This window comes from Petromyzon marinus, unplaced genomic scaffold, assembly GCF_048934315.1.
Source record: "Petromyzon marinus isolate PM22_M1 ecotype Great Lakes invasive population unplaced genomic scaffold, UKy_Petmar_22M1.pri1.0 PM_G_Scaffold_184, whole genome shotgun sequence".
Taxonomy (NCBI): Eukaryota; Metazoa; Chordata; class Hyperoartia; order Petromyzontiformes; family Petromyzontidae; genus Petromyzon; species Petromyzon marinus.
Genome location: NW_027422744.1, coordinates 179,014 through 202,933, shown reverse-complemented (window position 1 = coordinate 202,933; position 23,920 = coordinate 179,014). Strand labels below are relative to the sequence as shown.

General features: G+C 49.6%; 1 protein-coding gene across 1 annotated transcript; it reads right to left on the bottom strand.

Annotated features, from left to right (window-relative positions):
* Nucleotides 1-9,626: 9,626 nt before the first annotated feature.
* LOC142912070 (hydroxylysine kinase-like) lies at nt 9,627-18,130 on the bottom strand. The gene is made up of 5 exons (XM_076060363.1): nt 17,806-18,130; nt 14,652-14,794; nt 13,982-14,162; nt 12,521-12,836; nt 9,627-12,384 (listed from the first exon to the last, which is right to left on the bottom strand). Exons 1-5 carry the CDS (start codon nt 18,128-18,130, stop codon nt 12,210-12,212), a joined length of 1,140 nt encoding a protein of 379 aa, XP_075916478.1. The 3' UTR covers nt 9,627-12,209.
* Between the last annotated feature and the right edge of the window lie 5,790 nt (nt 18,131-23,920).

Here is a 23,920-nt window from a genome sequence, read left to right as displayed (position 1 = left end):
TGGATTACGTCAAAGGGGTAATCCTGGAGCACCTCGAGCCAGCGGGACAGCTGACCCGAGGGCTGACCAATCCTCAGCGAATATTGCAGGGCCGCGTGGTCGGTTCGGACTGTAAACCGCCTACCGTACAAGTAGGGCCTATACAATTGAACAAAAAAAGCTATGGCCAAAAGCTCCCTCCGAGTCACGCATTATCGCTGTTCCGTCGGAGACAGAACCCGACTGCCGTAGGCTACCACCCTCTCCACCCCGTCGACCACCTGGGCCAGGACTGCCCCAATGCCCATGTCGCTGGCATCGGTGTCAAGCAGAAAGGGCTTCGAGAAATCGGGGTACCCCAAGGGCGGCGCATCCGCCAAGGCCGTGCGAAGCGTCGCAAAAGCAGCCTCCTCCTCCGCGCCCCAGTAAAACCTTTGGCCTTTGGCAGAGAGGGCGTGCAGCGGCTTCGCAATCGTCGCAAAATCGCGGACAAACCGGCGATAGTACGATGCGAAGCCGACGAAGCTACGCACCTCCGCGACAGATGTGGGAGTCGGCCACGTCCGGACACAAGCCGTTTTCTCCGGGTCCGTGGCGACACCTGACGCACTAACAATGTGTCCCAAATATTTCACCGATGGTTGTAGCAAATGGCATTTCTGGGGTTTAAATTTCAAGCCCGCAGCGCGCACTTTGGCGAACACAGCCTCGAGGCGTTGCAAGTGCTCGTCAAACGGACGCCCAAAAACAATAACGTCGTCCAAGTAGATTAAACAAGACTCCCACTGCAGCCCCGCCAAAACCATCTCCATGAGACGCTGGAAGGTGGCTGGGGCCGAATGAAAACCCATAGGAAGCTGATTGAACTCGAACAGCCCCTGGGGCGTGCGGAACGCTGTCTTGGGTCTAGAGGCTTCGTCCAGCGGCAATTGCCAGAAGCCGGAGAGCAAATCTAGAGTCGAAAAGAACCGCGCGCCCGAGAGGGCGTCCAGGGAATCATCCATGCGAGGCAATGGATATGCGTCAGCAACCGAGATCTTGTTCAATTTACGGAAATCAACACAGAACCGGAGACTCCCATCCCGTTTCTTGACTAGCACAATGGGGACACCCCAAGGGCTAGTGGAAGGGGAGACGATGTCCGCCGCCAACATTTCGTCGACAGCCGAGCGGACATGCTCCTTTTCCGCAGGGCTAAAGCGGTGGGAATTAAGCCGAATAGGGGCTGAGTCGCCCGTATCTATGTGGTGTTCCAAAAGAGTAGTGCGACCCAGATCAAACTTACTTTGGCTAAACACATCGGTGAACCTCTCGATGAGTTCGCGGAGTTGCTGACGCTCCCCGGTGGACAACGTGGCATTCTCGTCGCACAACGTGGCGATCCACAATGCGTCAGAGTCCCCCGCACGCATCACGCCTGCCACGACTCCTCCATCCGGGGCAGCGCTCTCGGGTGGGGGAGCCGGGGTCGCGTGCGCCAGGACGGCACTGGCCGGGATTACGATCGGCGTGGGCTCCGAATTGAGGACCTGTAGAAAAAGGTCCTGGCCCCCCGACACGGCCGTCAAGGCGCCCACCAATTCCATCGTCCTTGAAAAGTAACTAGACGGGGACAGGAGGATACCTGTCTCCGTGGAGCCCCCTTTGAGCGGTCTGCGCAACCTAAGGGGTACGCTATAACTTTGCCCAATATGCCCAAACTGCTGCCGTTCGCGGCGACACAAGCCCCACGAACCGGCCCTAACGGACCGACGCTGTGGGGTAGAAGCTTGAAAATGGCCTCTGAAATAATGGTGGCAGACGCCCCCGTATCCACCAAGAGGCGAACTCGCACCCCCTGCATGCAACCCGCCAACGCTGAGGAGCCAGCAGCTGCCGCCACCATCCGATGTGCCAGCGTGTTCCAGTGGCGGGTCAGCCTGGGCCATCCAGTGGGTGACAATGGTGGTGCACCCGACCCCTTGAGGACACCCACCTGACGATGAACCCTAGCCCCGCTAGATGCATGAGGTGAGGGGGGCGGCCGCGCGGGTGATGCGTCGCGACTCGCCTGGGGCCCTGGGCTCGATGCCGATGAAGGTCCGGGAGGAGTTGGAGCCCCTTTGCTGAAGGCCCCCGGGGCATTCCTACACCCCCGCTCAATGTGGCCCTGCTGACCACAGCGGAAACAGGTCACCGTGGCAGTGTCCTGCGGGCGGGAAGGTCCCGGTTGCCCCCGCTGCTCCGGACGGCGACCACCCGCCCCCCTCCCGCGACGACCGGGCATCGCCAGGGCCGCGAGGGTGTCCACCCCCTGAGAGGCGGACTCCTCTTCTGGTGCCGGGATCCCCGCGCACACCGCCATCCGGGGCTGTTGGCGGAGGGAGAGGTGCACCTGGATGTTTTCGGCCACCGCCAACGACGTGATCTGGTGATCGCTATTTATGGATAAAGCGATCCCCAGCTCACGTGCCAGGTCGAGTAGCCATTCCAGGACCATCGAGTCCAGCGCCCTGCCCTGTATATCAGGGTATGTGGCCTGTGCCAAGGCCAGGAGCATGCAGCGGAAAACCAATGGAGATTCCCCCTCCTCCTGTCGCCGTAGTGAAAACTTCTGGCGTGTCCTGGACGGCGGCTCGAGTACATCGGCCATCCGGAGGTACACTGTCGGAAGCGTAGCCTTATCGGCCGGGGGAATAGACTTGAAGACCTGCATCGCCTTCTCATCCATCTCATCCATCAAGGTGCGGTGGCGCTGCGGCCCCCGTAGGCCACGCCGGAGACGCGGTGGTATAACACGGCCCCGCGGTGGCCCCTGTGGGCCACCCCGCAGGCGCGGCGACGGATCGATCTGCAGCCGCAGCCACAGCAACCTCCCGCGATGCGGCGAGGGGCGGCGGCGTTGCGGCCTCCCCGGGCCACGCCGTAGACGCGGCGAGGTGTGGAGGCGCCACAGCACCCGCGACCCACCTGTCCGCGGCGCCGTACGGAGCCGCTGTGCCGGCGTGCGTGCCTGCGGCGGCCTCCGCATCCGCGGCATCCTCCCGCGACGCGGCGTGGTGCGGCAGCGTTGCGGCCCCCGTGGGCCACGCCGGAGACGCGGCGAGCAGCGGCCGCATTGCGGCCCCCCCGGGCCACGCCGTAGACGCGGCGAGGTGCGGAGGTGCAGCAGCGGCCGCCGCCAACCCCGCCGGCGCGGCGGAATGCGGAGGCGCACTAGCGCCCGTGACCCACCTTGAAGGCGCGACGAGGTGTGGGCCCGCGGCATCGCCAACGGCCAGCCCAGCGGCCCCGCCCGCGAAGAGGGCCGGCGGCGCTGCGGCCTCCGAGGGCAAGCTCGCAGACACGGCGAGGCGCGGAGCCGCGGCGGCATCCGCAGCCGCATCCGCGGCCGCCACAGCCGCAACAATGGCAGCCGCTTCCGGCGTCGCAGCGGAAATGACGTCCGCTTGCGGCTCCCCCACCAACATGGCCGCCACTTCCGGCGGCGCATGAAAAATGGCGCCAACTTCCAAATTGGCGGGCGGCAAAGCGGCGGGAATCCGCCGGTGCCACGCGGAGTGTGGGCCGGGTGGGTGCGTCCGCGCTCCCACCTCTGTAAGGGCGGCGGTGAGCTGCTCGATCGCCCGCAGGAGCAGCTGCGACTGCTCCTCGGCATCGCCCCCCGCCACCGGCGGTGGTGCGCTGGGACCCCCAACCGCTGACACCACCTGCCCCGCCGAGTCCATCTCCATGGCGACGGACTGCCCCCGGGTCGCAGCCGGAGCCTCCCCGACATCGTCAGCACTCTCCCGGCGTCTCGCTGGTGGATTCTTACGCCGCCCGCCCGATTTAGGCATAGCGACGGCAGCGTAACCACTCCTGACACCAGTTGTAAAGGAGTTCCCGACAACTCACTCGGAGGCTAAGGTAAGGTAGGGGCTTCTGCCAAGGTTTTATTACAAATCTTTAACAATACACAGGGGTGAACAACTCCCCAGGGGTTAGGGGTCCCGGGCTAGGTCCCGACACAGCCGGCTGCCCTGTGCTGTCTCCTCTGCCCCGGCCGTGGGATCAACCAAAACGGCCGAGCGAAGAGTACAGCCACGTCTAGCCTGGCACTGTGCTCTCCCCTATCCCTACCCTCTTGCCCCTGGCTCCCCGTTTCACCCTTCTCAGACCCTACTCTCCAGCTACGACCCCTCTTATGTCCCGGGGTCCCCTTTTTATCCTTCAGGAGCCGTGACGTCACTCTGCTGCCCCGAGCGCATGACGTCACGTCATCGCCCTGGACAGCACAAGTGATGCCACTTCCCCATTCTACTCCTCTACACCTCTGAAGAGTGGCATAACCTTTCCTATTATAGGGGCACAGCTGACAGTAATTCTAGAGGAATGGGATTATATTATTGCTGTCTCTGAGAATCGCACATCGTGTTTGATAGCTCTCATCGGATAGGGCGACCTGAAAAGCTGGTGGTGTACTTTCTCACTCTCGCTTGTGTACAATTACGGGTTACCAGAGCACAGAATGCAAGCTCACATTCACTCGGGTAAGATGGGCTGCAAGCACAGAGGCTAGATGTTAACTACCTCGCCTGGTATACAGGAGGTCGTTGGTTCGATCTCGACCCTGACGCCTGCTGCTGTATATTTGGATGTTCTCCCCTTGATCGTGTGGCTTTTTCTCCGAGTCCTCCGGTTTTTCCCTCCCCATTCAGAAGCATGCGTTTGGAGTATTTGGTTGCTAGAAATTTTCACGCGATAAGCCACTTCGTTGAGCTATCATTTGTGGCCAGGTCGCTTCTAAAAAAAAGAGCTTTACAGCTCAGTGGGCCCTGGTAAAATAAAAAAGTTTTAATTTTGTATGAGAGCGCAACATTCTCGTCGGCAATGGCATAAGACAGGAGGCGGCAGTGTATACGTGGTGCATCTGCGTTCGAGGCTTAGCCAATTTTCACAGCCTCAGATTAATCCACTGCTGGATGATGCCTTTCCCCATATTATATGGGTTGCTTGACCATACTGCACCACACTGGCCAATGCGGTTTGTTTGAAGGGGTCCAGATATCACTTCCAATTCATGTTATAGTCATTCCCTGTAATCGAACTTACAGTGAGGGAAAAAAGTATTTGATCCTCTGCTGATTTTGTACGTTTGCCCACTGACAAAGAAATGATCAGTCTATAATTTTCATGGTAGGTTTATTTGAACAGTGAGAGACAGAATAACAACAACAAAAATCCAGAAAAACGCATGTCAAAAATGTTATAAATTGATTTGCATTTTAATGAGGGAAATAAGTATTTGACCCCTCTGCATAACATGACTTAGTACTTGGTGGCAAAACCCAGGAGTGTCCCACTTTTGTAGAGGAAACCTTTACAGCAAAATCATCAAACACCCACCACCCCCACCACACTACCGTTCCCAAAGTCCGCCGAGTGGAAGGTCATGGCAACGCAAGAAAGTCCACTGATCTTTCACGAGGCCAGGACTCCCCATGCCCGTGTCTGAGGGTTCTAAGGTCAACTGTAGTTTAGATTAAAAAAATATCTGAATGCAACCGCAACTCACAAAATAACAAAATTAACCCAGAATGCACCAAATCTCGTCAGATCTTTGAAGCTCAACCGGGGAAGAGCCTGGGTTTAGTGCTTAATTTGAAGACTGTCTGGGAAAAGCAGACGTTTTAGGCCTTGCGCTGCAAGTTGGCCAACAGATGTCGTATGCACAGGTAATCTCCGAGTTACTCCGGTTTCCTCTCACGAGCCAAACAAGTTACAAAAGAATTGGTCGAACATCTGAACGCTGGAACTTCATGAATACAAAATCTCAGAAACAGTCAGGATTTCCTGAGTAAATGAACGGGAAAAAAAAGATTCTGACAGTATTATTATTATCACCCACGGGTGCGCATGTGAGGAGCGGGGCTTTAATTTCAACCACATCCCACACACGGCACACCACGTCCAGTACGCACTTCTCACACTACGGCCGTGGCTAAACAAAAAAAAAAATCACGTGTGCCTCCTCCGGTCTACCAGCGACCCAGAAAATATTCCATGAGAAATGTAAGGCCTCCTCGTGTGCGGGCGCGCCACGCGTGAAGACTGAATGGACTGCGGGGGGCTCTGGTCCTCTGGTTGTACGTGGAATGTACGGGGGGTGTGGTGGTTCGCCCAACTGGATGCGGACCGCTATAAATTCCGTGCACTGCACAAACCCCCGGTATAAAACCACGGCCTCTGCCGGACCACTGGGGGCAACCAGCGAGCTAAAAAGAGGTCAGAGTTGGAAAAGGTCCACCCCCCCCCCTTCTTTCTCTCCCCCTCACTTGTGAAAATGACTGAACAATTTGTCCGATACAATGCCATTGTTTCGAAGAGATCAACCGGATTATCTTTCGTCTTGGCTACACAGCCATACGTGTGCGTGTATACATCCCCCGTTTGTCAATCCACTGCTGGATAAGGGCTCACGCCACCCAGCAGTCGGTAGTGAGGGGTTATCTGACCACACGTCAGTGTGTCTTGATAAAGGTCAGGGGGAGTACAGACACAAAATGGATTTAGCTGCACTGCCCGGAATGCCCACGACTACTGCACCTGTATTTTGTGCAAGGTGGTCGCCCATTCGAGCAGTATCCAGGCTCAAAACTTGCTCAGACGAGATTGGTGCGCGGTTAGGCCGCAGGCCAATAGGGGTCGCATGCAGACACTTATAGAACACAAATCGCATGTCATTGTGGTTTGCGTTGACAACACTGCACGTCGGCGTCACGAGCGACTAGTCGCCATGCTGTGGACCCTGGGCAATAATCATTGGCAAATAAAACAGATAAGTAGCTGGATATAAGCACACCTGCTATAAGCACAGTTCTTATATGGCAACACATTCTTACGTTACACTGGTGGCCTTGCTCTGTAAAGGGTGTGCTTATATCCAGATTCTACTGCAACTGGCGGGCGTGTTAGGAAAACTTGATAACCCACACAAGCAGCTCACCTTCGTGAGAGGTAGGGCTTTGTAAAAGAGAGTAAGGGGATGGAAGAGATGATGCGAGCGAATGTTTTAAGGCCACTGTGCGGAACATCTGTACGGGGAAAGTTATATTGTCAAGTGATTCAAAGAAGTCACACGTGGGGTTAGAGAGAACAATAATAAGTGTGGGTTACCAGGTTATTCTGGGACACCCCTCGATTGTGGTGCAATTGCTAGAGACCCTACGACAGCACCGTCACATTTGATCATCAACCGCAACTAAATCATTATTAACATCTAAAGATTCCAGTAATAATAAGCGAATTAACATAACCATTCATGCCTCCCCAATCTAATTACAGTGGCGAGTAAGTTCACCGAGCGAGCGATGTCAATTATAATGATGTTCTAAAGCGTTTGGAGAGCTTAAAATTTAAAGAACGAGAGCAGAGTCTCGACATTTACGACTTGGAAAAATTGAAAAACCGCCATTTTAATGACAGGCCCCTCAAATGTAAGACCAAAACATTTTAGACTTGGGCGTCTTATTTTTTCACAAACTCAGACTTAATCAAGTTTGCATCTGGAGATGCTGAAGGGTGACACATTCCAAACATGACATCAGATTTTAAAATCCGAAAACTGCGATTTGCCCTCTTAAAAATTCCGTGGGCTAAAACTTGTGTGTGTGTGTTTGTCGTTTGCAAGCTTGGGTCCTGCGAAAGTATTGTCTGGAAGTGTTGAAGGATGTCAAATCCAAACATGACATCAGAATTTAAAAAATTCGGCATCCGCATTGTTGCTTAATTTCAGCCTAAGCCTGTTCAGGTTTGCGTGTGTACGTATAGACGGTGCTTTGAAGGGGGTTGGCAATCGAAACATGTCGCGTTTTTCAATAACTGAATTTTCGGGGGATTTCTTTTTGTAAGTGCGTGGCACACAGGGTGGTGCGCTGCTATGCAGGATTTTCAAATGGATACGCGCGACATTGACAGCATAATTGGAAATCACATCGACAAGCGCCATAGGGAATATCTTCTTTAACATTCATTTATATTTTTGTTATTTTTTCGATTTTTATATTTTACGTGCCGAAAGTTGTTTTTGCGCCAATTTTTATTTTGCTTCTCACCTGCGCCAAAAAAAAATACACTTAACGTGAAATATATTCGGGGAGGGGGGCGGGGGGGGCAGGAAACTAAAGCAACACGACACAATAGTTCAAAGCTAGGCACACGTTGCACGCTGCACTGAAACTCTGCGTGAACTACATGTGAACTACATGTGAACTACATGTGAACTGTGAACGCCGTTTTGTCAACAGCGCTGGATGCAGCAACAATACGTTCCTAACGCACGAGCAGCTATGGCAGGGAGCAATGTTGGGATTAACCACAGGTTGTCGCCCCAGGAGGTAGCCGTGCAGAGGAACGCAAGCATCGTTTCCGGAGGATAGCTCTCCGCAGCTGGGCCGCTCGCGTCTCTCTTGTTTTGTTAAAAAATAAAGGCACTTTTGAAGGCGGAAAACTGGCTACACGCGTTACGCCAGTACTATCCTGTGCGCGCAGGTTATGCATGTAGGTAAATATTAGGCATGTACGAATAAGACTACCCCCCCCCACCACCCAGCAGTTCGACGTATCGTCATCACTCGGGCGCTGCGATAGATTCAAGATTAAACAATTTGGTTTTAATTACCAAATGTGGTGAACGCGGCACCTCGAGTGCCTGCGGTGGATTAGGTGACCGGATCAATTAGGTGGATTGCACGGATGGAATGCAAGTGGTTTCCCAGTAAAAGTGGAACATCTGGACCAGCGCAAGAGGTGAACGTTCGGCCAACGTTGGCCAAACGGTTTACTGGGCGATTCTAACGTTCACTATTTGCCACACGTGTTGCGAGCATACGGAATCGAGGATTCTGATCCGCTGCGTCGTTACTACGACCGATAAAAACACCGGTCCTGCAGTGGGTCACCATCGATGATGAAACTCGCATTTGTATTGTTTCACACTTTTTTTCGTTCTCGTCTCTACGGTTTTCGTTCACTCAACTTGGCCCGACTGCGATGCGTACGGTGTCGCTCGGACGTCGTTTGCATCACTTGTAAATAACAAATTCCCAAATGCACGATTAGATGCGAACGTTTGTGGGTGTAGGAATCGTTTGTTTACGGTCTATGCATCGCTACACGCCTAGTATTTGTGTATGCACACCCATACTTGTGTGTACAGATACGCTTATGCATGTAAAATACTATGGGTGATTTTCTGATTTAAAAAAAATTACTTGCTTGCATTTGTAACAATTATGGATCTTCTTATGGATTTTTGACCACTTACACGATGTCCTAATTTTTATGCGTTTTGGGGTTTTAACAAGTGATGTCATGTGGCAATTACCTCCTGTCAAGTGACACCACTCTTGGCGTGAAGGTGATGCCACCTGTTTGTGACATCACTTTTTCAGATCAATATAAAGAATATTTATTTATTTTGTCCCAAATTTTACGTCTCAGCCTGGATTGCGATATTTTTCAGATTAATCTGAAAATCTGGAACATCCCTAATAGTAATACATATACATCATAATTCTAACAGCATGCATTTAATGTCTCAATGTACACGTTTACTGTATAAGATTGTGAATGTACCTGTTACATGGGTGTCCACCAATCACTGAAGAAAATGGATTACAGTAGACTGCAGTCCTAGCTATGTTTATGAAATCACATAACCCATACACACTTGGTAATGTGAAGATTTCATCATCTGTGTCTCATGCCCTCCTCTCGACCGCCACATGTCGACCATCGCGTTGACACGCATCATATCGAGATTTAAAAGTCCCAGGTGTTTGCCAACATCACGTGCTTTTCTCGTGTGCTGCTATCGGCGACCACTCTAGAAAGATGGATGACCAACGGATGCAGTTATTTAGGAATTGGTGATTTTGCACAATGACCAAGGCGGAGACATTTTTGTGCACTCGGCACGCGCCTCTGTGCGTGCTGCCGACACGGATTCGCTCGAGGTTTTCGCAATCGTTAAATGCAAGCACGGTAAGGATTATTTTTGCTGCCAATATTTCAGCCAGGGGGACACGTTAAAGATCCCTTGGCGTAGTTCGCAAGAGTGGGACCACTGTGCGCTGGCGTCAGGGTCCACGTTTGGCGAAAATTACACCGCAAATTATCTCAATTGGATACATGGTGTTCATCACTCTCCCTACTGCCCATCCGAATGGCCCAGGTCAGTCTTCACATGAGACCATCCTGGTCTCTTGGGTTCTCATCTGCATGAACATAGCAAACTTGAAACTTGAACCGCACAGTTCAATTAGATGTATAATTACGATTATTTAATTATGGGTACATTCAAGGACAACACACCCTGTACAGGACAATGTGCTATACATACGAATATAATTATATGGGCCTAAGTAAGCAATGTCATATACCCATGCATGTGTTGCGTACACATACATGGGTATATGTTTGTACGTGTATTTACAGATGTATATATCTGCAAACATGTTCCTACGTTTATTATTAGTGGACTTACATATATATCTGTACATATGAATGCATGTGTCTATGTATGAATGTACACATGCATACATGCATGTATACATACATGCATGCATACACACATGACCTATGGGAAAAAAATGTATGTGTATGGAAATACGTATACGTGTCAATGTACGCGCCATACAGACATATACCCATGCATGTGTTGCGTACACATACATGGGTATATGTTTGTAAATGTATTTACAAATGTATAGATATGCTAACATGTTCCTATGTAAATTATTAGTGGACTTATATATTTATATCTGCACATATGAATGCATGTGTGTAGGTATGAATGTACACATGCATGTATACATCCATGCATATACACGTAACCTATGGAAAGCAAATGTACATGTGTATGGAAATATGTATAAATCCGCGTATGTACATATGCAACAAGGCAGTGGGTGACCAGTGCCTCCAGGTTGAGGAAACAACAGCTTCAACTTCAGGTTTGTTCAACCTCCGGTGACGTGAGATTGAGAGGCACGCGTACAGGCCTCGTGTCAATCCACTGCTGTATGAGGATGACCCCCACCCCACGTCGTGCTGCTCCGTTGGGGTCACGTGACCACAATTCACCGTGCCGGTCAGTGCGGGTTAAAGGTGGCCAAGAATGGACACGGGAGCATAGAAGCACAATACGACAATGGATATTGTCTGTGACGGCCCTGTGCTTTCCCCGCCCGTCACTTGGCGCGTACAGGTGGATTCATTGAGAACTGGAACGTGAAAAAAAAGTCTGATGATGATGATGAAGCTCCTTTGCTAGGGACCAATTATACGGAGCAGTTTATCCCGGGAAGATATGTGCCCCTGTCCGGTTGGAGAAAGCGCCGATGTAACTGCTGCTCCGAATCTTATTCGTGCCTTCATCATGCTCGTTGATTAATCATGGAGGGACCCCTCTCTGTGGACTCCACAAATCTCCCACCTTCCTAAGTGCAAGTGATCGTCCAACCTTCAAACTTGTACCCATCAATGAGAACGCATCAACCCGGTACTCGGATCCCTCCACTGTGCTCTCAACCTAATTCCGACTCAACCGCAAGATGGAGGATCTTGAAGACGCCTTCAATGTCTTCAAGATCTTCCATGGGCTCTCAACGCTCCAACCTCTCCCCCCCCCCTCTAATCGCCTATAATATTATCTGCACACCAGCAACTAAGATCTCCCATCTTACTGCCCCCTGTTCAAGTCCAGACCAAAATCTTTCCTCGTCCTTCTTGTCTACGATCGTCGCAAGTCTCCGAAATGTTTCAAAGAAGAAAATGAATACTTTCCTGTTTTTAGGCGATTCTCAGCGATGCGGATTTAGACGGTCTCTCAATGCGCTTGGATCGTATTGCTGATGAAGCCAATGCCGTCGCATTCCAGTTACTCAACGAATCCACCGGACGCGCGCGCCATCGCCCGAGACTGGAAAACCCGAGGTGGCACTTGTGGCCTCCTCAACCTGAAGCCACGAAAAACCTCCCCTATGCATTAAGTGCCTGGCATGAGCAATTCACATTTTTCAGATTCCGTATTCAAAGATCGCACTGTCCAAAACCAACGGCGCCACGATCAAGTTGAAACCGGTTCCTTGCGAAGCCTCGGGAGGTACCGGTGGGGCGAGTGGGAGGACGTGTCTCACGGTGGGCCCCCCCCCACCCCAAACTCCCCCTTCTCTCTCCTCGCCGTTCGCTCGATCTCCACCGCGGTTCTAGTTTCTGTACCGTGCCGCAACATCGGACCACAGCCTCTGCATGTCCTCCAGGCCCCTGGTCCAGAGCTCGCGTAGCTTCACCCAGCCGGTGCGCGCCGTTATCAGCAGGTAGTCGGCGTTCTGCGGGTATCGCAGGATCGTGTAGCGGGCCATGACCAGCGACTGGCAGAACCTGCGGGGAAAAGTAGACCATATTGTTGTTGTCGCCGTTGCTGTCGTTACGGTTAATATCGTTTGTTATTCAAGAGGGTTTTTGCTGCCGACTTGTTGATCGACTGGGATTTTAGTGTCCCCACCTCTGCTCTCACCTGCACGCCACCAGGAAGTAAACGGCCCTCCTCTCGTCCTCGGTGAGGGCCTGCACGCTCTCGTAGCCGGCTAGGACGTGACCCCCGGCCTCCATCGCCTCTCCGCTCTCCACCATCATGTACATGATGGCCATGGCCAGGTCGTACACGTGGTAGCCGAACATCATCGAGTTGAGGTCCACAATGCCGGAGACGCGGTGCCGCGGCACTCCCTCCGCCGACTTGGGCCCCTGCTGCTGCTGCTGCTGCTGCTCGCTTCCCACGGCCACCTCCTGCACCAGGATGTTGTCGTCATTGAAGTCACCGTGGATTATGCCTGCGGCGAGGGGGAACGTCGAATTTGATTTCGTCCGTTGTCTTTTATTGTTGACCGTCCTCCCCTCGTCGCCGTCGTCATCGTTTGTGCCCGTGCCGTTTTTATTCCGGCCGCACGATTGGTGTTGCGCAAGCCGCGTGTGCGAGTCTAAGAACGGCCCCCGCAGAGTCTCAGTGAATCACCGACTTCTCCTGCCTTCAAAGGCACAGAATTACAATAACCCACCAGCGTCGTACAACCCTGCACGGGGGCGAGATATGGAGCGGTGTGTAGTGGTATGCACACCGCATCACGAGCCCTTGATTCCCGGCCATGGAGAACATCACTGATATCTGAACCAGTCCTGGGATCCTACCTACCTCCTCACCGACCAGCATGGTGAAGGTGGCAAAACAACCCCCATGACCCTACACAGCCTGGGAATGCCTTCGTCCAGATAGTGCATTGACAAAGGGCTGTACATTATTATTATGAGTATATGTGTAACAAAAACTGTTGAACACAATTTAGCATCCATTGAAAAATGATTTGGTAGAAATTACAATTATGATTTATATACAGTAGCGTCTGAATGTCATAACCCTGTCATTTGATTTCACCTGTGATCAGTGTCTGTGCGAGTGTCCCCCATTACATGCATGCCCTGTAATGCATCTGTGTATGCTGGGTAAAAGTAATCACGTAAAGCACATTGCAAAGAAAATGCTTGCCACAAATGAATCACAATACCTTGCTGATCTCGTCAAGCAGCATAAACCATCACGCGAATTCGGGTGATCCTCGCAGCGGCTTGTGGCTAACCATCGAACAAACAAAGACGGTCACCGCATCGCGCGCTTTCAGATGCACTTCTGCGGCCGTCTGAAAAGCTCTTCTTTCCGATATTAGGAAGGCACTGGAGCTATGCACTTTTAAACCTAGATTGAACACTAATTTATTTTTGAACTGATTTTTTGTGTTTAGTTTGTTGTCCTTCCCCCGCACCTCCGATTAGCACGGTTGGCTACGTACGGTGCGAAAGAAGTTCAACGTACACACGTACGCGGCACCCGTCGTGGCTTCAAGGCCTCGTCGGTGGCCTGAAGCGCCCCTCGCCCCCTGAGGCATGGAGCTACGTCCCGGGTGAAGCTGCGAGGCGAGCGTACATCTGGTAAACTTGTGCAGGTTGGGTTGGATCTCCTCGCGGAACTTGGCGATGACCTCCCTGACCAAACCCTGGTTGGGGTCGCCGTCCAGAGTGAAGAGGTAGGACTCGAGCAGGTGGGTGTTTGACAGGTTCCAGATGAAATCGTCTCGTTGCAGGGAGTGCAGGAACGGGTGCTCAAACTATGCAGATGTTTAAAAATGAAGGCGGTAAGATGACAAAAAATGCAATACGAGATTAACATCGCATTGGCCAGTTGAGTACATATGTAAGTTAAAGGCAGCAAAACGTCAAGCTAGCAAAGGATAGTCTTCGTTTCAAAAAAGATGTTCTCCTTGACTTATTATTTTCTCTTTGTTTTTTTTCGGTAAAGTCACGTAGGTAAAACTATAAAATAAAAGAATGAATGAAAAAACAACTACATTTTTTCATCATCAGGTGTGAAAACCACAACAAGAATTTTTTTTTTTTTCAAATTTCCTTGTTGTGGTTTTCACACCTCATGACGATTGCTTGTGTTGCAGTCGAAACGTCGTGAGAATTTCATTGTTTTAGATTTTTTATTATTTTATTGTTTCCCTTCTACGTGGTGGTGACTTTACCGAAAGCAACAAGAATATGAATCCCTGCAGTCTCACGTCACCTGTCAAGAGGCGCTCGTGCGCTCGTACCTGCTGCAGGGCTTGGTGGATGCTCGCTGCCAGCTTGCCCACCTGGTAGTACAGGCTGCCATCCGCCAGCACCCTGGACAGCGGCACGCCGGGCAGGTACGTGAGCAGCCGCACGTTGAACTCCTTCTCTCCTTCGCCGCAGTCTGAGAATTCACAGCAGGAGTCGCCACCGAGGTCAAGAGGTCACCACGGTTAGTGAAATCTCACCGTCGCTTCCTTTTGCTGGAACATAAAAAGCTGTTCGGAAGCTGATATCGGAACCTCCAAGGTCTGGCCAAAGTGTCAACTCACCACTTTGCGCCCTGTGTCCATTACCCACGTGCTATACTACACAGGGTCTCTTATGAATTGCTGAACTGATAGCCAAGGCTACTATTCTTTTTTTAGGAAATTAAGCGACAATTTGCTGCTCAGTATTAAATGGTTAATAACAATAATGAACGTGCTAAGTCCGATATATAACGCACATAAAATTCGTGTAGTCTTTAAAACGCCAATCTCTCAAGCAACTTGAATCGAGTATTTCTGTTCCCCCCCCCAAAAAATAGTAAATTGGAGTGATTTTTTCCTCATGACTTTCTTTCACGGTACTATTAACGCAGAAATTAATAACACGAACGCATTCCGAAATTCGCATTCCTATATGGCCTTGTTGTCTAAACCGCTGTAGCTAAATAAAGCATTTGAGAGGAATAATACCTCGCCACACCCATGCGTAAGGCATCCGCCAAAGTTGCAACGTGGCACGCAACCCTCACGCCTTAGCGCACGCTGGCCGGAACCGGGGGCAATTCGCCCAGGTTCGGGCCAGAATGGATACGTCAGCACCACGAGTCTAGCTGAATTCCCTGGGTTCAGCTTGAGCAAATTACTTAGGAGCAGGGTGAATGGGGGCCCCATCTGCATCAGGAGGCGACTTTTATCGCTCGTTCCATCACGTAAATATAAGGGTCAGCGGCATTCCGTGATCTTCGCATTCCAAACACGGCGTTGGGTGGCGATGTCAGCTCACGCGATGAACCCCGAGCCTGGGTTTAAAGGAGCGCTGCTAGCCCAGGCATTATAATCAGAATATGTACTTTTACTAGAGGAATCCGATGAGCTATGAAGCACTTTGCTTTACAAATGTTTAGCAGCCCAGTGTTGTCCCAACTACAGCCCGTGGGCCAAGCCCGAACCACCAAAATTAATTCATTCTGGTCTACAGGACAACTATCCCGCCACGCCTTACAAGAACTAATTAAGTACATGTCTCAGTCAGCAATACTCACTTGAAATTACACACGACAACCGTCGCCCCCGCGCCTTACCCCCAACTGAAAAGTTTGACAAGACCCTCCCGATACTCAGTGAGGCTCTGCTGTGAAAACAAGTGTAACGATGATGATTACAATAATAATATTAATAGAAGTGATGCGATGCAGGAGGTCGGAGTGGGTGTGGGGGAGAGATAAGCTCTGTATCGACATGTTTGCATTTCTCTAAATCTCTCCTCTTGCGGATAGATCTTTCTCCTATCTCTTCCATATAAATATATTTCTGATTAAATCTCTCTATGAATGAGTTAAATGATGACATCACCCTGCTGCTCTATTTAAGACCGGGAGCAAGTGAGGGCTTCACCATTCTGGCGAATTGCCCGATGATGCTGGATGTAATTACCAGCGAAACGTCGTACTCAAATATTGTAAATGTTGTGTATTCACTCATCACACCGGTGGGCTAAAGTAGTGAACTATTTTGTCTGTTGTCAACGTGACACGTTTTTTACTGTTTGGCTGTGTCGGGTGGTGGAGGGTTACGACAAATTTATTAATAACGCGATCTCACCCAAAAACCTTTCTCATGAATAAATCTCTCTCATATCTCTACATTATATTGCTTGTGACATCTCTCTCCCGTCTATGCTTGTTCATGTAATACATGGTTTTGGTTTGACGTGTTCCCCTTGTCAGCCAATCCGGAACTCGATGCAAAGAGTTTGACGTTTGCTTCTCTGTGCCATTAAAACGTCTCAGGGTCTCGTGGGAAGATAAGCAGAAACAAAAATTACGATTTAGGTTTCGTAAGTATGTTGAAATTCTTTCGCACCATACGTACGTAGCCAACCGTGCTCATCGGAGGTGTGGGGAGGTAGAACACACTGTGCAGTTGGCGAATGGCGGCGTCGGTGAACTGTACAAACATTATATCTACCAACCTGCAGGTCAGTAGATGAGAAAACAGCAAGTGTGCTTCTGATCTCTCACCACAGATGTTATCATCTCGTCCGTGTGGCTTTGCTGTGAGCAGTCATTCCAGTTTCATCCCACACACCAAACATTGTTTTTTTTTATATATATATGAAGAATTTACAAAATATCACAATGTGGACCTTGGGCCAGTACCAACAAGCAGTGCGTTACATCCACCAACCTCACAAAAACTAAAAAGTATGATCCTTTTACATCACTTATCGTCAGTGGAGTGCGACCCAGTATTATACCACCGCCTCATGCTCGGATATTGATCGTTGTCTTTGCAAGTATAAACCAATGCTGTGTTCGTATGATTACTATCAGCCTATTACTAAATCACCTGGAATGTGCCCTATCATAAGATCTGAAAGCTAAGCAGGTTGAGCCTGGATTAGGGCTTCTATGGGTGACAATCGTGCATTAAACAGGCATCACAGGCTGCTGCGTGGTGCTACGTTGTGGGGGCCAGAGTTCAGTTGCAGCAAAATCAATTGTACTGCACTGTACATCTATTAAACTTGATTTGTCGCTTTCGTGACTGCAGGAATTACTCTTTGGTTTTTTCGGTAAAGTCACGTAGAAATAAGAAATAATAATAAAATTACATAATAGCATACGACGTTTCGATTGCAACGCAAGCAATCATCATCAGGCATAGAAGAGCTAAATTTAAGAGAGAGGAAACACAGAACCGCAGATAGATATACAGACACCTAAGTAGAAGGGAGTTCACACAGAGACACAAAGAGAGACACAACGTACGGAGCACAGAGAGATAGGGTCTCTGTGCCGAGGCCTTAGCATGTAGGGGGAGACAAAGAGAGATGGAGACGCACATCAAGTAGAACAAGATTTAGTATTATGTACATCTCTTCTCCAATGTCTCTGCTCCCGGGACCCACGCAGGCGCAGCTCACCGATGCTCTCGAGCGACATGATCTTCCCGCTGACGTTGTCCACCACCTCCTGCATGGGGAAGCCCCTCTCCCGCAGGAACCTCATCATGGCCATCTGCACCTCGAGCAGCTGCGGCCGCTGGCTGTCCCGCGTGTTGGTGACCTTGAGCACGAACTGGCGACCGTCGCGCGCCAGCACGCGGTAGTTCTGGTCGACGTAGCTCGCCAGCGGGCTCACCCCCGCCACGCTCACCCCGTAGAGGCGCTCCACCAGCTCCGCCGCGCGGGACTCGCTGAGGCACGGCTTCTCGTGCTCGCGGCCATCGTCCTGCGGCGCGGCTTGCATCGTCTTCAACGGACAAAACGAGGGCAATCGAAAAGCTTTTCGGTTTTGCGAGTGCACGTTGGCGTCCGCTCCATCCGTGCAGCGCGAGGCGCCTCCGATGAGCACGGTTGGCTACGTACGGTGCGAAACAAGCTCAGCGTACACACGAGGCTACACCCTGGAGGCGCTACGCTTCACGGACAGCCCACAGTAGTTGTCGCTTTTACAGAGTTGTGCCGACACACGTGGCATACTACTTATTTAAATTACATCTCCGAGATCTTTAGCATCCGACTGTGAAGCAGACAGTGCGCAATATTTTCAGTTCATACACCCACAGCGTTAACCGGGGCAGTCGTGGGACTTGTACCACAAACATCTGCAACGCGCTACCGCTCGGCCATGAAGTCAATCGATCGATCAGCGATCAATAAACACGTCTCTTTGCTCGCATCACATTTAATAGCGACACATTTCACCGAACAGAAAAGCACCACTTAAACATGTCAGATATAAGATTCGTAATAACAGAGAATTCTCCTTGTGTATTTCAGTGGAAATACAGCCAGTGCCTGATAAAGTAGCAATACTGTAACTGGAATTTTAACAAGAACCGTGGGTTTATGCAGCATTGGGGAGCTGCAGCTATGGCCCACCGAGTAAACACCTTGTCCCGTAAGCACGAAATCACGTGTTCAAATTCCACTGGATGTGTAATTGTGTGAATAATAATCAGGGCTTAATCTGTCACTGAATATTTTCCGGGTCGCTGGTGCGGAGTGGAGTGGGCAGCACAGCCCCGGTAGCCACGGCGATAGCGAAAGGTACACACGGGACGTGGTGTGCCGGGTGTCAGCAGATTTTTCAGAGTCGCTGACACAGGGCAGCCCTGGCCGAAATTATCTCCATATAAATGTAAAAGGCAAAGTTGTGATTATGTGTGTCTGTTCAAATGTTTAGCGTACTTCCCGACATGCAACAAACTTGAAATTTGCCATGTGGGTAGCTTCCAGACTGTAAACAATGCAAAAAGTATAAAATATACTCTTTGGTTCTATTGGGTAAAGTCACGTAGGTGAAAATAAAATAACAAAAAATCACGACGTTTCGGCCACAACACAAGCGGCCTTCATCAGGTGAAGGGACGAGACTGTCTGGAGGACAGCGCTGGAGTGAGAGAAGCCACGCTTAGATCACGACCTTTAAGCTGTGTGAGAAAACACAAAGTGCCTTGACAAAGGAATTAGCATAAAATTTAGCATTGAAATGGTTCATTGAAATAGCTAAGTTAAAGCATACACATCCGCAGAGGTACCCCTTGACAAAGGAATTAGCATAGAATTTAGCATTGAAATAGCTGAGTGATTAGCTTGTAACTGGTCACAGAAATAGCTATGTTAAAGTCAGAGCATATTTCACGTAAACAAAACGTGCCAATTAGTTACTTCTTCAGCACACTGGTGTATTGGATAGTAAACCCAGAACATTTACCATTAGAGTATGACGTTTCACTGATTATTACAACCAGCTTCATCAGGCGATTTGCCATAATTGTGAAGAAGTATTCCTGTTTCCGTCTTTGAAGTCAACTCAGCCTTAAATGAGTACTTGGTGCAGGGTGTGAACATCGCCACTTGGGAGACAAATGCGGCCGGGCGTGGTGTTTGGCCACCCACCCCATCGTGTGCTGGGCCGGCCTTCATAGGTGTTGGCTCCCAGCCATTGCCCCGAGTCTGTTAAGGCTATACGGGGGTCTTTGTCTTTGTGTGTATGAGATGCATGCGAGTGTGTGTGTGTATGAGATGTGTGTGTGTATATGAGATGTGTGTGTATATGAGATGTGTGTGTGTATGAGATGCATGTGTGTATGAGATGTGTGTGTGTGTATGAGATGTGTGTGTGTATATGAGATGTGTGTGTATGAGATGTGTGTGTATGAGATGTGTGTGTGTGTATGAGGTGTGTGTGTGTGTGTATGAGATGTGTGTGTGTATATGAGATGTGTGTGTATGAGATGTGTGTGTGTATGAGATGTGTGTGTATGAGATGCACTGCTGTATAATAATGTACTACTCACTACTGAGTACACAGACAGTCCCCACTGTGTTCACAGCTACCACCCCAACGCACGCATAAACTCAACTCAGTCATTAAAAATGTTAAGTTATGTTTAGCAAACAATAGTCATTGCAACGTTATACTTGAATCTAATAACAAGTTTAAGGCACTGCTGTATAATAATGTACTTGTCACTACTAACCACACAGTACCCACTGTGTTCACAGCTACCACCCCAACGCACACAAACTCAACACACACACAGTGCGCTAACCACTGCACCACCGCTCCCCACACACACACAGTGCGCTAACCACTGCACCACCGCTCCCCACGTCCACCACAACCTGGCACCCGATGATGTATCGATCGGCTCGGCTTACCGTGGTTGCTGCGCCAAGTCACCTGCAGGGAAAATCGATTTAAATTTCGATTAACTATACTCGCGCCGATTCCTAATGGGATAACATTAGGAATCCATTATAGTAGAGTTACGGATGTATGAGTCGATTTCCATTGGGATAACATGGGAATCGATTTATTTGTGGCTTAGGCTAATAAAATCGATTTGCATTGGGATAACATGGGAATCAACAGTGGTCTAAAATGAACCTTCATTAATCGATTCCTACTGTGTGGACGTGGGAATCGACCACGTTAGACGATCACGTGTGTGGGCGTGGTCTCTCAACGTCAATCAACCAGGTAGGGCGTTGACTGGTGGAGAGTTTGGGATCTGATTGATTGATTGCTTCTGTGGACAGGTGTCTTTTATACAGGTAACGAGCTGAGATTAGGAGCACTCCCTTTAAGAGTGTGCTCCTAATCTCAGCTCGTTACCTGTATAAAAGACACCTGGGAGCCAGAAATCTTTCTGATTGAGAGGGGGTCAAATACTTATTTCCCTCATTAAAATGCAAATCAATTTATAGCATTTTTGACATGCATTTTTCTGGATTGTGTTGTTGTTATTCTATCTCTCACTGTTCAAATAAACCTACCATTAAAATTATATTTCTTAAAATTATATTTGTCAGTGGGCAAACGTACAAAATCAGCAGGGGATCAAATACTTTTTTCCCTCACTGTAAACCCCACTGATCCGATCGAAATGAGGGATTTTGATCGGATCATTGGGGGGCCACGTGCCACCACCACCCCCCCCCCCCCAAACAGTCATGAGCAGCACCTCCCCACACGCCCTGCCACCGAGAAAAATGTTTCACGTACGAGAGTGAAACTGATATTTTCATTCTCAGCTGGAATTTAGCCAAATGCAATACGCTTGAGAAACCTGGTTTAAAATCACAAGCAAGTTGCCTGAATTTCAAACCCATGGTCTCAGCGGTACAGCTCGGTGCTCTTGACAGGCTGAGCCAACCGGTCACTTCATCGCAAGCAACCGGAAGCATCAAGGTTGTCAATGCCGTGTGCGTCGTCCTAATGGGGTGCGGCAGTGTGGTGGCTTGCAACGCTGTGTTGCGAACCCAGTGAACAGAGTTCAATTCCTCCCCACTCACGACCAATAACGGTGCCGAATATTTAAACCGCTTTCCATGGGTCGCCATGGCTTTAAATGAGTACCTGGTGCAGTGTGATCGTGGTGGTGGTTGTGATGGTGGTGATGATCATAGTTGTGATGATGGTGGTGGTGATGGTCTCTCTATGGGTCTCTGTGAGTCCCTGAGCCTCTATGGGTGTCTACGAGTCTCAGTCACTCTGGGTCTATATGGGTCTCTATGAGTCTCTACGGGTCTCTACGGGTCTCTGTGTGTCCCTGTGGGTCTCTGTGAGTCTCTGTGTGTCTGTTGGTCTCTGTGTGTCTTTGTGTGTCTCTGTGGGTGTCTCTGGGTCTCTGTGTGTCTCTGTCGGTCTCTGTGAGTCTCTGTGGGTCTCTGTGTGTCTCTGTCGGTCTCTGTGTGTCCCTGTGGGTCTCTGTGGGTCTCTGGTGGCCGGGCCTGCTGTTGGCCACCCACTGCTCGTGTGCTGTGCCAGCCTTCATAGACGCTGCTACTCCCCAACAGCAATTGCCTCAACAGTCTGTTATTTCAAGTTTCATTTCAAGTTTTCATGTATTAGGTATAGCCCTGTGACATGGGAATCAATAGTGGTCACCCACCTAAGTTCATTATAAACGTGGGAGCGTTATACGCATTAGTTCGCTATCACGACATACAGTACCCTGGTGTCTACAAACTAAGTTGCCTCTGTGGTAGTAGTTACATTGGAGAAACCAAACGCCATGTCTCGGACCGCATTCGTGAACACAAAGCAGACCTTAAACACGGTAGGACCAACACCTCGACCATGGCAGATCACTGTTATAATTCAGTAGGCTCACATGACATTGACTTCTCCAAGACAGAGGTTCTTTGCAATCCATCTGGCTACCATGAGAGATTTGTTCATGAGGCTATCCACATATACAAACACAGAGACAATTTCAACCGAGAAGATGGACTCTGGCTTAGCAATCATTGGAAGGATTTGATAAACCATTTCAGGTCTTAATTGATTGTTCATGCTTACGGTGGCTTTCAGACAGCATAAATTATTTTTTTGTCTCCCATCTCCTCTTTTCAGAACATAGATGGACTCTTGATTTAAAGCTTTCGTGACTGCACTAATTCATATTCTTAGCTCTTTCGGTAAAGTCACGTTGAAGGGAAACAATAAAACAATAAAATATATATAAAGCACAATATATTTTATTATTTTATTGTTTCTCTTCAACGTAACTTTACCGAAAGAGCTAAGAATATGAATTACTGCAGTAACGAAAGCTTTAAATCAAAACATCAACAGGCTGATGTGCCACATCTCCTCCTTCAAGAAGTCTCACAGCCCTGCGATGTTGTGTCCACACAACCCAAACTACGGAGTGCCTGGTGGTAAACCGCTGTGCTGTAGCCTGCGCCCCTCCAGTGGAGGAGGAACAGTAAAACCTCGCTGATGCTCTCCTGAAGCACTCCTGTGCGCAACAATCATTGAGACTAGTTGCACGTGCATCGATTGTAAAACCCCGTTCCGTTTCAGGAGGTGGGGACAGTTGGTGCCGTGTGCTCGTTTCACGTCGGGGTGCCACTAAAGGCGCAGGTCCCACTCCTGAGTGATCGGTTACGCGACGCTCTTTTGCACGAATAATCAATCTCTGGCGATTTATTTAATTATTTAAATCTTCCGTGACTGCAGCGATTCATATTCTTTGTTCTTTCGGTAAAGTCACCACGTAGAAGGGAAACAATAAAATAATAAAAAATATAAAACAATAAAATTCTTACGACGTTTCGACCGCAACACAAGCAATCATCGTCAGGTGTGAAAACCACAGCAAGAACATTTAACTCGTAATCTCGTAGTCACTTACATGTTAATATCGCCTGATGATGTCACTTACATGTTAATATCGCCTGATGATGTCACTTCCCTCTTAATGTCGCCTAATGATGTCACTTCCCTCTTAATGTTGACTGATGATGTCACTTCCCTCTTAATGTCGCCTGATGATGTCACTTACCTCTTAATGTCGCCTGATGTCACTTCCTTCTTAATGTCGCCTGATGATGTCACTTCCCTCTTATTGTTGCCTATTGATGTCACTTCCCCCCTCTCAATGTCACCTGATGATGTCACTTCCGTCTAAATGTCGCCTGATGTCACTTCCTTCTTAATGTCGCCTGATGATGTCACTTCCTGCTTAATGTCACCTCATGATGTCACTTCCTTCTTAATGTCACCTGATGATGTCACTTC

Coding starts and splice junctions, on each gene's coding strand:
- LOC142912070 (XM_076060363.1), bottom strand. CDS start 18,130: ATGCAAGCCGCGCCGCAGGACGATGGCCGCGAGCACGAGAAGCCGTGC. Junction 14,795..17,805: donor CATGTCGCTCGAGAGCATCG/GTGAGCTGCGCC, acceptor GTGAATTCTCAG/ACTGCGGCGAAGGAGAGAAG. Junction 14,163..14,651: donor TCCACCAAGCCCTGCAGCAG/GTACGAGCGCAC, acceptor ACATCTGCATAG/TTTGAGCACCCGTTCCTGCA.